This window comes from Triplophysa dalaica, chromosome 7, assembly GCF_015846415.1.
Source record: "Triplophysa dalaica isolate WHDGS20190420 chromosome 7, ASM1584641v1, whole genome shotgun sequence".
Taxonomy (NCBI): domain Eukaryota; kingdom Metazoa; phylum Chordata; class Actinopteri; order Cypriniformes; family Nemacheilidae; genus Triplophysa; species Triplophysa dalaica.
Genome location: NC_079548.1, coordinates 6,782,005 through 6,794,388, shown reverse-complemented (window position 1 = coordinate 6,794,388; position 12,384 = coordinate 6,782,005). Strand labels below are relative to the sequence as shown.

Genomic DNA, 12,384 nt, shown 5'->3' with positions numbered 1-12,384 from the left:
TCCTACGTCTTTGTTTTATATAATAAATTAATAAACAAATTAAAACTCACTCTTTAAAAACCTTGACTATGTAGTTTTTTAATATATTTCCAACAGTGTAATATGTGGCCTAAACTGCTAACATATATGACAAATATTTTTACATAAGCCTACTTTAATTCATCAAAATAATTTATATACATGATTTCATATACATGATTTTAGTCTGTATCAATGACATGTACACATAAAAAATGAAGGCAGCAATTTGTTTGCAGCATTTGCATTGTTTTTCTGACAGAACTAGACAAAAATGACCAATAGGGGATGTTTTCCACAATAAGCATTTTTTATATGCAAACTTCCCATTCTCACAGTTTTAATGTCAGATGTAGGTTATTGTCCACATGACATGCTATTTCATGCATTCTGACTTCTTTACACTGTTAAATGTGCTGGTTTATCATGCTTAACATGGTCAACTTGTTAAAAACGAGTTGGACATAGTATTTCTGTGCTTGATCCACTCCCCCTGCAATTCAACTTGTTTCGTAAAGTCTGGTTCCCTGTTTCGTAAAAGAGATCCTATTCCTTTGGGCAATTCGGAGGGAAATTGGAATTGATTTGTCGATTCCCAACCATAACTTTAATATTCAAACATGTGTCAATAACTACATTACGCAATAACATGTAATATAATAACAATTAACATATTCAGTTGTTCTTGCTGGAGGTGGTACTCTGATGAACACTATTTATTTTCACTAAAGTTATGATTCCTTATTTTATTTTTATGATCTGGTGTCCATGTACCAATAAAGAAATTGTTGTGAATTTCATCCGATTACAAGCATCTCTTTGAAAAAAGGTGTGTTAAAAGCATTATTAATAATCATATAACACCACTGTAGAGACAGAGAGGATCAACATTGTTATGTGATATACTGTCCTATACTATGTGATATAGATTAGTGATTAGAAAGATATAGGAGTTCCCAAAAAATAATTAATAAAACCAACATGAAACTAAAACAAAGTAACCTGTGTGATTTATTGCAAATCTTCTGAAACAACGCAACAGCTTTGTGTGGGGAACAGACTGAAAGTTACTATTTATTTAAGAATAGGAAGGTACCAGCTCCATCCTACCCACATGATAGGAACATCCTCATCAGTGTCTTCCCTCACTGGTGTCTCCTAACTGCATGGGACTCAATTGGAGAGCAACAGATACATTGATGCTCAGTTTGTTGCATCACATGATTTGTAGCCCCCTTGTGGCTCCTTCTACAGATTACACATGGTGCAGTCCTGAAGATAAGATCCAGACAGTTCAATAATTTGAGAGGGAAAACAATACATGCAAAATTGATTCCAAGCTCATAAAAATTATTCTCTGGATCCTGTGGAACAGGAAATAACTTGCTTGAAAGACGAATCAGCCAGTATTGTATGTAGTTTTTAGATTGTAAATAATGTAAAACTGATATTAAAGTTTATCTTAAAACCTGCATTTACTAAATCCAAGTGTGGAAATTAACATTCGGACATTAAAAATCTTTTTTCTCATATAGAGAGGTTCGGTTTTACTGGTTACTCTACTTCCTTTATTAGGCACTGCTTTTCCCCCAGCGTTTCTCTGCAAAAAAAAGAGGATATTCATTTTATTTAGCAATACCTTACTTACATTAGAAAAATATATGAAAGGTTTTCGCTTTTGAAACATTTTACCAAATATTTAAATCAATAAATGATAGAATTTACTAAAGAAAATGTATTAAAACATAGGCACACAACAGTTGACTGTCAACCAGTCTAGCATCACATATCCTTAGCATAGTTGTTGAAGAAGCTGCATACAAATTGATTGGCATTAACTTCAACCAATCGTCTGGTTGCATACATGATAGTAGCCAATCAGAGTAGAACGAAAAATCGGAAACCCCCGAAAATGCACGAAAGTTTTCGGAAGAACATTACGGGTATATAAACTGCGTGCAAAGGGAGGCGTTGTAAGTTTTACTTTATGACTTTCTTCAACAACCACAACATGACTCGCTTGCTTTTCCTCGGATTTTTAAGCTGGCACTTATTGGCTGACTGCAAAGCAATAATCAGGTAAATGCGTCAACCTTCTTATCATCGATGTAAAACATTTTTTTTTGTACAAACTTTAAATGTTTTAGTACAAAGTTAATACAACTATATTTAAATGAAATCATGCATGCGCAATGGTTGGATTTTTACCGGGCACAAATGAACCCCCTAATAAACAAACGCGTTAAAAAGATCAAATCTCTTTTCCTAAAGAAATCTCCTGATCATTTTATAGAGCTTGAATTGACTATGTATTAAGATTTGTTGCTCTCGTTGTTTTGCAAGAACTTCAGCTTTGGTGCTCCTGTTCAGGAAGTGTTGATACAAGTCAGTTAGCAAACGTTACATGTGTGAACTTATGCGGTTGATGTGCGTCAAATACTTACGCTTGTAGTTATTTAAAGCAATTTGACGCCTCCCTCGCACGCAGCGTAGACTAGTCAGACTCGTTACTCCAGCAGTACATTTTCATTGACTCTACCTGCGCATTTTAAACTCACGCACCTGCGCAGTGTGCGCACTCGCTGAATGTACTATGTATAAATGCGCGAACCGCTGACAACAGTTGTTGATGATGCAAACAAGTTGATCAAAAATAATAGACTTTAGCATAGCAAAGGATCTGATGTAGAGTCCAGTGTCAAATCTTTGGCAGGCAAGCCTCAGGTCCCCTTCTTGAAATGGATTTCATGTACTTCTGAACTAGTTTTGTATGTTGTCAAAGTCCAGGTTGGATAGATTTATTTTTGCAATTCAATGTATAAAAAGTATTGGTACGAGCCAGGATTTGACTACCAGGAAACACAAACTGAGCAAAAGCATTTCTTTGTTGCTTTGGATTAAAAAAAGTGTCTGTTTTAATGTAAAGGTATGACTGAAGTTGACAAACATGCTCAGGACAGGTGGATAAACGCATTTGGGTTTTTTTAGGATTCCTCTGCACAAGACTCCGACCGTGCGGCAAATGTTGGCAGACAATGGAAGGACTTTTGAAGACATCAAATCAATGACCAAGTTATTTGAAAAAACTTCCAATAATATGCCTTCAACTACAGCAGTGCCAACACCTGTGGAAAAACTCACCAACTTCATGGATGTAAGAATCACGCAACTCGGCTGTTCTTTCTTGTAAAATGTAAAACACGTGCGACATAAATGGTCGTCGAATTCTGATCGTCCCCTCTTTCTTTGTCCAGGCCCAATATTTTGGAGTGATCAGTATTGGGACGCCTCCTCAGGAATTCACCGTACTCTTTGACACGGGATCATCCAACCTCTGGGTTCCATCTGTTCATTGCTCCATTCTGGACATAGCGTGCTGTGAGTTAAAATTTTTGCTTTGAGTTGTGTTGTCTGTGATCTTAAAGGCCCTAAAATATGTCCTCCACTGTCTCCTTGAATGTTGATCTTTCTGTTGCTCAGGGACGCACCATCGCTACAATTCGAAAAAGTCAAGCACGTTCGTTCAGAACGGAACAGAATTTTCAATCCGGTATGGCAGAGGCAGTTTGTCTGGCTTCATCAGTCAGGATACCGGTCACTGTGAGTAAAAGCACCAGATTGACTCAAACACTTCATTCAATCAAAATAAAATCAAAACTATGAATAGTTGTCGTCTGTAGTTGGCAGGGTTGAAGGTGCCAAAGCAGCAGTTTGGTGAGGCGGTCAAGCAGCCTGGCATCGTGTTCGCTGTGGCACGCTTCGATGGCATCCTGGGCATGGGATATCCTGCCATTTCTGTGGACGGCATCACACCGGTGTTTGACACAGCCATGGCTGCCAAAATCCTGCCTCAGAATGTCTTCTCTTTTTACATCAACAGGTATGTTTAAAGAGTTCCTAGCATATGGTTTTTAAGGTCCTGCTTTGGTTTATGAAGTGTCCAACAGCAAGTTTATGTACATACCATGTATAAAAACACTATAATGTCGTAATAATAGGCAGTTATTCGTACCTTACTTCTTGACTGACTCTCAAATGATTCGTTCCGCGATTCATCCGTCTAGGCCCCGCCTACCTGCTAACCTTGTGTCATGTGATTGGTCAGATGGTGTAGTCTGTTGTTATTGGTCAAACTTGTTCATCATTTGTCGCAAATGGAACCCCCTACCATCATTACAGGATTACGGTTTATCAGTTGATCGATGTCATGTATATTATATATCTAGCTAGAGATGGCTGCGATTGTACTGTTCCAATTGAGCCCTAGTCTGACAAGGAAGAAGACGCTAATCCATAAAAACTCCACCACGACTGGAGCAGGATGTTTGTCAATTGCAAGTGACAACTCTTGTCATAAAAACTCCCAGTGTGACAACATGCATTTTGTGCTTTTGCTCATCAATGAAATAAAATATATTTTTTTCTTTAAATACTGTTAATACGTTAGTAATACTATTATTTCGTCTTAACTGTGCGTTGTCATGGTTCATTGAGCATTTCAGAAAGTCGAAGTTATGAAAAATGATATATATGAAACCCAAATATATCTATATAGGTGCTTGTGCGGGATATGTGTCAAAATGCAAAGATAATAGCAAGATAAACAAAATGTAACACCCCAGAAATAATGGTACATGCTAATGTTAGCGTTATATGCATTAGCTAAACACAGACATAAGGTACGAAAATATTTCTTGAAGTTAAGACAAAAATCTTAAGTCACACTTACAGCTTGGGATTCGGTGGAGCTAACAGGTCCAAATAAAGTTGGTTTTGCCCCCTCTTTCAAGGATAGTTGTTTCACATACCCTGCAGTGAACGTGGCAAGATTATTAAACCAATGTTCGCTGAAATGACGCGCACAGTACAACCCTGGGGTTACACTCTTTGGTATTGTTGGAAAAATGAATTGTAACCATTTTTCCCTCAGACGTTCTTCCTTTGGTAGTTGAAATAAGACTGACTTAGTGTCACACCGTAGAACACAGACTCTAGACATGGTACACATGCATCACGAACGAGAGACAGTGTTTGGGGGAGGAGCGACTGTCTCAGCAAAATGTAGGCGGGGACTATGTGTAGTGACGTAGATACGCGGGTGTACTAGTCCACGTCTCGTTTGTGTGATTCAGAGTCGACTCCCATTTTAACAAGCAAATAACTTTATTTATTCACCTTCGGACTTACAACTTGGCAGACTGCTTACTTTCAAACACGGCAACAGAACAGACTGCATGAAATGTCATTTTCATGATCTCACGTACTCTTTAAAGTCAACACTTGCTCTGCTTTCTGTTTGTCTGTGACAAGGTTTTTTTTAGAAGCTTGGCAGATTGTGATTTTTAAAGTTTAGAGAATCACTTCTAGTCATTGTTTCCTCAAAGAACTGAGAAATGGGGTTTATTCCCTTATCTGAGCTTCCCTTATTAAACTGAAAAACAGAAGCAAATATAAAGTTGAGGAATGTGACCCTAAGCGTGTCCGGTTTTAAACTGTAACTCATGACACTCATTGCTGCTTGCAAATTTAGGACTGAACCATATTAAGGGAAATTCCAATATGCTTTATCTAGCCAAATAAAGTGATGTATGATACATGATGTATTAAAGCTTAACATTTGTGAAATCGGTTTAAATGACGTCAAATTATATTTGAAAACTGAAAAGTATATAAATAACCAACATGCATGTTTCACATTCTTTATTAGAATTTGTGATGAAGACGCATTTGTGTGTTGTGTGTAGAGACCCTGCGGGTGAGGTCGGAGGTGAGCTGATGCTGGGGGGTTTTGACCAGCAGTATTTTGACGGCGATCTGCATTACGTCAACGTCACGAGGAAAGCCTACTGGCAGATCAAGATGGATGAGTATGTGCCTACCTGTTTCTATAGCTGAGTTTGTGATTTCATTTACATTTCTGCATTTGCATAATTATTGCATTATCCTATACATTTGTTTCTAAGTATGTGTAATCCCCTGGGATCCAACCCCTAACCTTGGTGTTGTTGGCGCTATGCTCTTACCACTGAGTTATGGGAAAGCTCAGTGGTAAGTAACTCATAATGAGACGTATCTATCCATGGCATCTTAAACTTTATGAAACTTTAAGTTATCGTAATGTTTTCACCAAAAGTAATCACATGCGTTTTACATTTATTTATTCCTTCTTGTCAATTTCTGCAGAGTTCAAGTGGGCAGTACCCTCACGCTGTGCAAAAGCGGTTGCCAAGCTATTGTCGACACAGGAACGTCTATGATTACAGGACCGGTTCAAGAGGTACGAGTGCTGCAGAAAGCCATCGGAGCTTTGCCACTGCTTATGGGAGAGGTGAGGACTTTATTTAATGTCAAGAAATGTACGTTTGTTGTTGAAAAATGCATGCACTACCAAGAAAAAAATCTTAGTTAAAGTTCATTTTTCTGTAGTACTGGATTGACTGTAAGAGGATTCCATCACTTCCTGCTATATCCTTCAGTATGGGTGGGAAGATGTTCAACCTTACTGGTGAAGACTATGTTTTTAAGGTGATTATTTCATCGTACTTTTAGTGTGGATTTGTTTGAAAGGATAGTTTATGACTCAAGAATAGCTCAATATTTGTTACATTCAGTCACATTTTCTGCTGCTTTGTTTTGAATCGTCAGGAGAGAATTCTGTGTTCATTTTGAAGAAATTCGTCACATTTCTATGTGTTTTCAGGTGACTCGTACGGGAGTTAGTATCTGCCTGTCTGGTTTCATGGCTATGGATATCCCGCCCCCTGCTGGGCCCCTGTGGATTCTGGGAGATGTTTTCATCGGCCGATATTACACTGTGTTTGATAGGGAAGCTGATCGTGTGGGGTTCGCTACTGCCAAGTGACGACTGAGTAAATCACGCTGTTGTATATCTGGATGGCCAGGTGTTAAGAGTTGAGTGAAAACTCTTATTATATTCAGTCTTATTTGAATTATGCCCTTTAAGTGATGTAAGAAATAAACAGAAGCAGTAATGCTTTACTGTAAGGGTCTACAATGTGTTAAATGAGTTCATGCGATAGCTAATTTGAAATGACAATGAACAATGTTTACATTTATTGTTATTGCCATTTCTAACACATTCAAGTTGAATTAATGTAAAAACGTTTGTTAGTAATACATGAAAAGTATTCATTTCGGATGATTCTGGGTTAATGTTGTTGTTCATTGTTACTTCATAAGATCTAATGAATCATCTATTCAATCCCACTGTAAAGAGTTATAACAGTGCTCGAAGTAAATAATTTACCAAAGAACTAAATTTGAAGTTTCTACTGTATGTGCTTCTGCTTTTTTGTTGAAGCTTTACAGTTTGTTTTATTTTGCACTCAAGTTCAAAAGATTAAAAGTGAAGAGTTAAAAAAACTATGCATTTTTATTTTATATGTGTGCTATTAATTATGTAATTTAATAAAGATTAGATTGGAGTCAAACCACTGGTAAATGTTTAGTATTTTGTAGGGCTGTCAAACGATTAATCGTGAATAATCGCATACAGAATAATAGTTTGTGCTTACATAATATATGTAAGTGCACTGGGCATATTCATTTGTTATAAAAACATACACAAACATTTAAGAAAAAAAATATAAATCTTTATATATAATTATAATATAAATATAATATATTTATAAATGTAAAGAAATACATGTAAATATTTCCTAAATACATATTTAAACATCTATGTGTATGTTTTCATGTTTTTAAACACAAAATTAATATACACAGTACACATACATAAGCATAAACTTTTATTCTGTATGTGACTAATCGTTTGACAGCCCTAGTATTTTAGTTCTGTTTATTCTGTTTTGTAGTCAAAGCTTTGTATATTTTTTCTGATATGCTAGCATTTTCAGAATCTATGAATGGTCTCTTTGTTCCAATGCAACTCATAGGAATGTTGACCACTTGACTGTTTAACTATTTTCTAAAACAATGGGAATAAAAATAAGTTATTTGTTTGTTAAACATGCATATCAGATTTGATTTTGGGTTCTACCTTTAGAGTCTATTATTTCAATACTTTTTATTTCAAGCCTGGTCTCCGTTTAACACAGCTTTGGGACCTAATCTGATACTTATTTATACTTTTGAAATGGTTAGGGACAACTAAGGGCTGGACACTGAATTACTAATGTCCATAAATAAATCACCAATACATTTTAATTTCATTTTATTTTCATCCCAAGACTAGAGGCACAGAAATCAATGACTCTTCCAGAACATTTACAAATTGTACAAAGTTCTGCTTAACAAAAATAAAATAGTTTCCCAGGAAATAAACAAACACACAATCACATGCAAAGTACCAGGACAAACTGAACTCAAGGTAAACCTCGATGTCTACTTTGGATTTGGTGGTTCTCTGAATCAAATACCATTAGCACAGTAAATGTGTATCTGCTACATAACAGGTGTTCAGGTTATACGAGCAAACTTCGATATGCTTCGATATATAAACACATCTCTTGTTCGTTTTGGCATTTCATAGAACTACCCTTATTAATATTTTGTTCTATCAGACGTCACTCTCAAAGCACAATGTACGATCATGACAAGATATACATAAATATTTTTACACCTGTTTTGGTAACATCTGTACAATCAATACAAAAATAATAAAATGTCTTTGTATTTACTAGGATTTTATTTAGCTTTTACACACCACAGCCATGCACGCAATACTATTCGGTTCCTCAAAACCCACTCAGCCACCCAAAATCAGCCATCCACTTCCACTGATAGTTTTTGCACCTATAGTACATATTTAAGGTCCACAGTAATATACTTGAATACTTAACATCTGGTTTCCGCAGTGTGGCAGTAACCCGTTTCAACTACTTCAATAACAACCAACCGAAGGAAAAATATTTTAAAAACAACGCAGCTGAACGTAGATGCTACAGTGCCAAAAAAAACATTATGAACATAATGTTACTCCAGCAGCACCGGTTGATTTATAAGTACCCTGCATATTTAAATGGCACAGGGTTAAAACATGACCTTGTTTCATTAACGTCTCTCTTCCCAGTCACACAGATGTAGATAAATGTATTGAAGTCATTTGGAAATTTCAGACAAAACATTTGTTACTCCTTCAAAAAGGTCAAATCGATGTAAATGTAAAATGCTAATTTTTCCATTCAGATACTTTCCATTACAGAAACTGACCCTTTAAAAAACCTTCAATGACGTAGTTACACTAAACATTACTTTCAAGCATAATCAGTCAAAGGCTGTTTTCTTACCCAACCTTGCACTCTGAATAGTGGAAAACATGATGTTACCCATTATAAGAAGAATTGTAAATCATTTTAGGGGTGAATCTGAAGAAATGAAAAAGCATGTATGTGAAAGATGAGTGAGGTCATTGACCCACTAGAACAGGGCATGTATGAGAACATTACCATTTTATATTTGTGGATCAATTCTACATGTATACTTGGATATTTGGAGACAGTTCACCAAAAAAAGAAAATTATCATTACTCACCCTCACGTTATTCCACTCTTCTGCTGAATTACCAAAGAAGATATTTTTAAGAATGTTGGTAAACAAAAACTGTTGGTCCCCATTCACTTCTATTGTATGTGCACACAACCAATGTAAAGTCAATGGTGACCAACGGTTTTCTGCGGCCAACATTCTTAAAAAATATCTTCTTTTGTGTTCTGCAGAAGAAAGAAAGTCATGACATGACTAGTGGGTGTGTAAATGATTTTATTTTGGGTGAACTATCCCTTTAAGTGTCTAAGCATTGAACAGCTGCTAAACAGTGGTAAAACCAATACATGCATTTGTGTTAAACAGTTCTCATAAGACTCTCAGGGTCAGACAATGCACAGTAGAGCGTGTAACCAAGTTCATCTATTTCCTGTTCTGTTAGCTCACAGAGCAGATTGACTTTGGGATTAAGGGTGCATGGTAGCCTCCCGGCCTCTAGGTGTCCCACTAGTGAACGAAGCAGGTGCAAAAACCGGTCGGCCAGCGCTTCCTGAGTCCAATCCCTTTCCTGTTCACTCAGGAGAAGGATTGCATTAGTGTGCTGACTTGCGTTCAATCGTACCAGTGCTGGGTTCAGTTTACACACTGCTTTAATGACTTTGAGACAAGCACAGCGGCACCCGCCGTCTTCCTGATCGAGCGCACGTAACTTTGTGGTCTCCGCCACTCTAAAACTCTGCCTCCACAGGTTCTCGTGCCGATCGGCGGCCAGACGGTGCGGTTTGGCGATAAGCGAGACTCCGTCATCCATTACAAGCAACGGGAGGAAGTCCACGTAAAGGTGACGGTCCGTGTCATATTGCACTTCCAACGTGAGCGTTTCCGAAGGAACCACAGGTCGAATCACATAATCTAAAATAATACCTATTGCAGGCCAGTTGATGGAGCCGGCAACAAGCTTCTCAAAGACTTCTAGAACGCTCTTTGGAGAAAGGTATCCTCCCACCATGCAACGGTCCCAGTAGCTGCTTCCACGGGGGAAGTACTCAAGGTTTTCCCGACGGACCAACCAGAAGCCAGGAATATTCATGATGGTGTCCTCGCCGGGAATGGACGACCAGAGGTTCTTTTCGAGAATCATGGGTACCATCAGCTGGGCGTGGTCTGCAGTCACCACCTAAGAGTTAAATCAGAAGCACTTAAGACAACGTTATTTTTTATTAGTTACTATAAACGTGCATGCTGAGGCACATTTAAGACCCCCAAAACCATAAATGTATGCCGTTACCTGGAGGTCATCATAGAGACTGCCGCTCAGGAACATCTCTCGTAAGGGCATGTCAGGCAGTTTGGCGTGGATGAAGACCCGGAGTTCTGCGCAGATATCCAGTGCAGCACGGCGGGCGACAGCTTGCTCCTCCGAGGGGATTGCCACTTTCTCATGAAAGAATGCCCAGAGGTGTTCCTGGAGGGATAGGCGCATTCGTGACCTCTGAAGATCAGCCTTTCCACGACCACCATTACCCCGACCCACTACACGGCGAAATGAATCTGAAGAACACAAAGCGAAAATGGAATTAGACATTTCTATTAAACATGTTTCGGTTTGAGATTTGGGCTTGAAAGCTTAACACACAGCCTAAAGCACCACAATAATTAATTTTCCAGACAGAAATAGACTATAAAGGAGAGACACTAAATAGGGATGGCATAGGATGATTCCTTGACACACAATTCAGACTGCGCATGTCCAATACTTACAAAACTACCCTACAAACATGTTCATATCCACATTATGGGGCTACAGAAACCTACATTATGTAAGTCAGTGAAGGGTATAAATACCCACTGAGAAAGCAGAGCAGACACTCCATTATGTACAAGCCTGATGACAGGGAAGCACAGGTTAGCATACATAAGGGATCAGCCATGTACATTGTGACTCCATTTTTACATTTCTCTGTCTTTTCAATTGGTAGTGAAATCCTTTTCCATCTGTATCAAATAATAATCACTGCATTCAACGGCAGAGGTTACCATGGCTACAGAGCACCAGAGAGTCATTACCTGGTTTGAAGGAGCTGGAAGAGGTGGGGAGTGTCTGCAGAGAGCGGCTGATGTTCTGCTTCATGTCATGGTTCAGTGTCCGAGGTGAAGACCCCAGCCAGTTCGGCTCCTCCCAGCTTCTCTGTCCAGGCGGGATTGCTTTAGTCGGGCTTGATGGAGCACTCAGAGCTCTGTCATACATCTGAGGCAAGCCAAATTTAGATAGTGAGAAGATACTATGATGTCTGCAATGCTAGAAAAGCTAGGCAAAGCATGGTGCTGCTACCAATGCTAAGTTTAAAAGTGTAAAGCCTATATGAACTGCACGTTGCAAAGTCAAACTGAATTTGATCAGTTGTGTGTGATTCAAACTTACAAACTTTCAAATGATATACTCATCATATTAGTATCCACAGGAGAGAAATGTATTTTAATATTTTGTACTCACTCTTTTGACCGCCAGTGTGGCGATACCAAGCATGGCTGCCCCTCCGACTCCCAGCACCAACTTTGCATTGGAGAGCACAAAGTCAATCGCCGTGCCAAGCCCATTGTCATCTTTCTTTCCTTTCCGATCTCCGTTCACTCCTGCCATTGATCTTTACCCTCACTGACAATCAAGACGGACATGGGGAAGAGGGGAAATATTTTATACTCAACATCCTTGAAATGGAAGTTTACACCATTTGTTTCCAAATGTAAGGATACTGGTACCTGCAGCTGGTCAGACCGCCCGCTGGTGATAAGCGCAGCTCAGATGACCTCAATTCTACACCAAGCCCCCCAGCCTGCTATTGAGGAAGAACTGGCCTCTCTTCAGCGCCTCCTCCCGCTCTGCCGGGCCGCTGAGAGTCT

The 12,384-nt window shown here is 38.6% G+C and overlaps 2 protein-coding genes across 2 annotated transcripts; one reads left to right on the top strand and one right to left on the bottom strand.

Moving 5' to 3' along the window:
• Nucleotides 1–1,939: 1,939 nt before the first annotated feature.
• Nucleotides 1,940–7,402, top strand: napsa (napsin A aspartic peptidase). The gene is given in 9 exon segments (XM_056753862.1): nucleotides 1,940–2,097; nucleotides 3,007–3,172; nucleotides 3,273–3,396; nucleotides 3,499–3,622; nucleotides 3,686–3,898; nucleotides 5,763–5,885; nucleotides 6,202–6,346; nucleotides 6,445–6,543; nucleotides 6,719–7,402. Coding segments are annotated over 9 exon segments (1,248 nt in total). The 5' UTR covers nucleotides 1,940–2,005; the 3' UTR covers nucleotides 6,881–7,402.
• Nucleotides 7,403–8,195: 793 nt separating this feature from the next.
• On the bottom strand, nucleotides 8,196–12,384 carry mief1 (mitochondrial elongation factor 1). The gene is made up of 5 exons (XM_056753850.1): nucleotides 12,244–12,384; nucleotides 11,978–12,139; nucleotides 11,551–11,731; nucleotides 10,772–11,034; nucleotides 8,196–10,660 (listed from the first exon to the last, which is right to left on the bottom strand). The coding sequence occupies exons 2-5, from the start codon at nucleotides 12,122–12,124 to the stop codon at nucleotides 9,842–9,844; spliced, it is 1,410 nt and encodes a 469-aa protein (XP_056609828.1). The 5' UTR covers nucleotides 12,125–12,139; nucleotides 12,244–12,384; the 3' UTR covers nucleotides 8,196–9,841.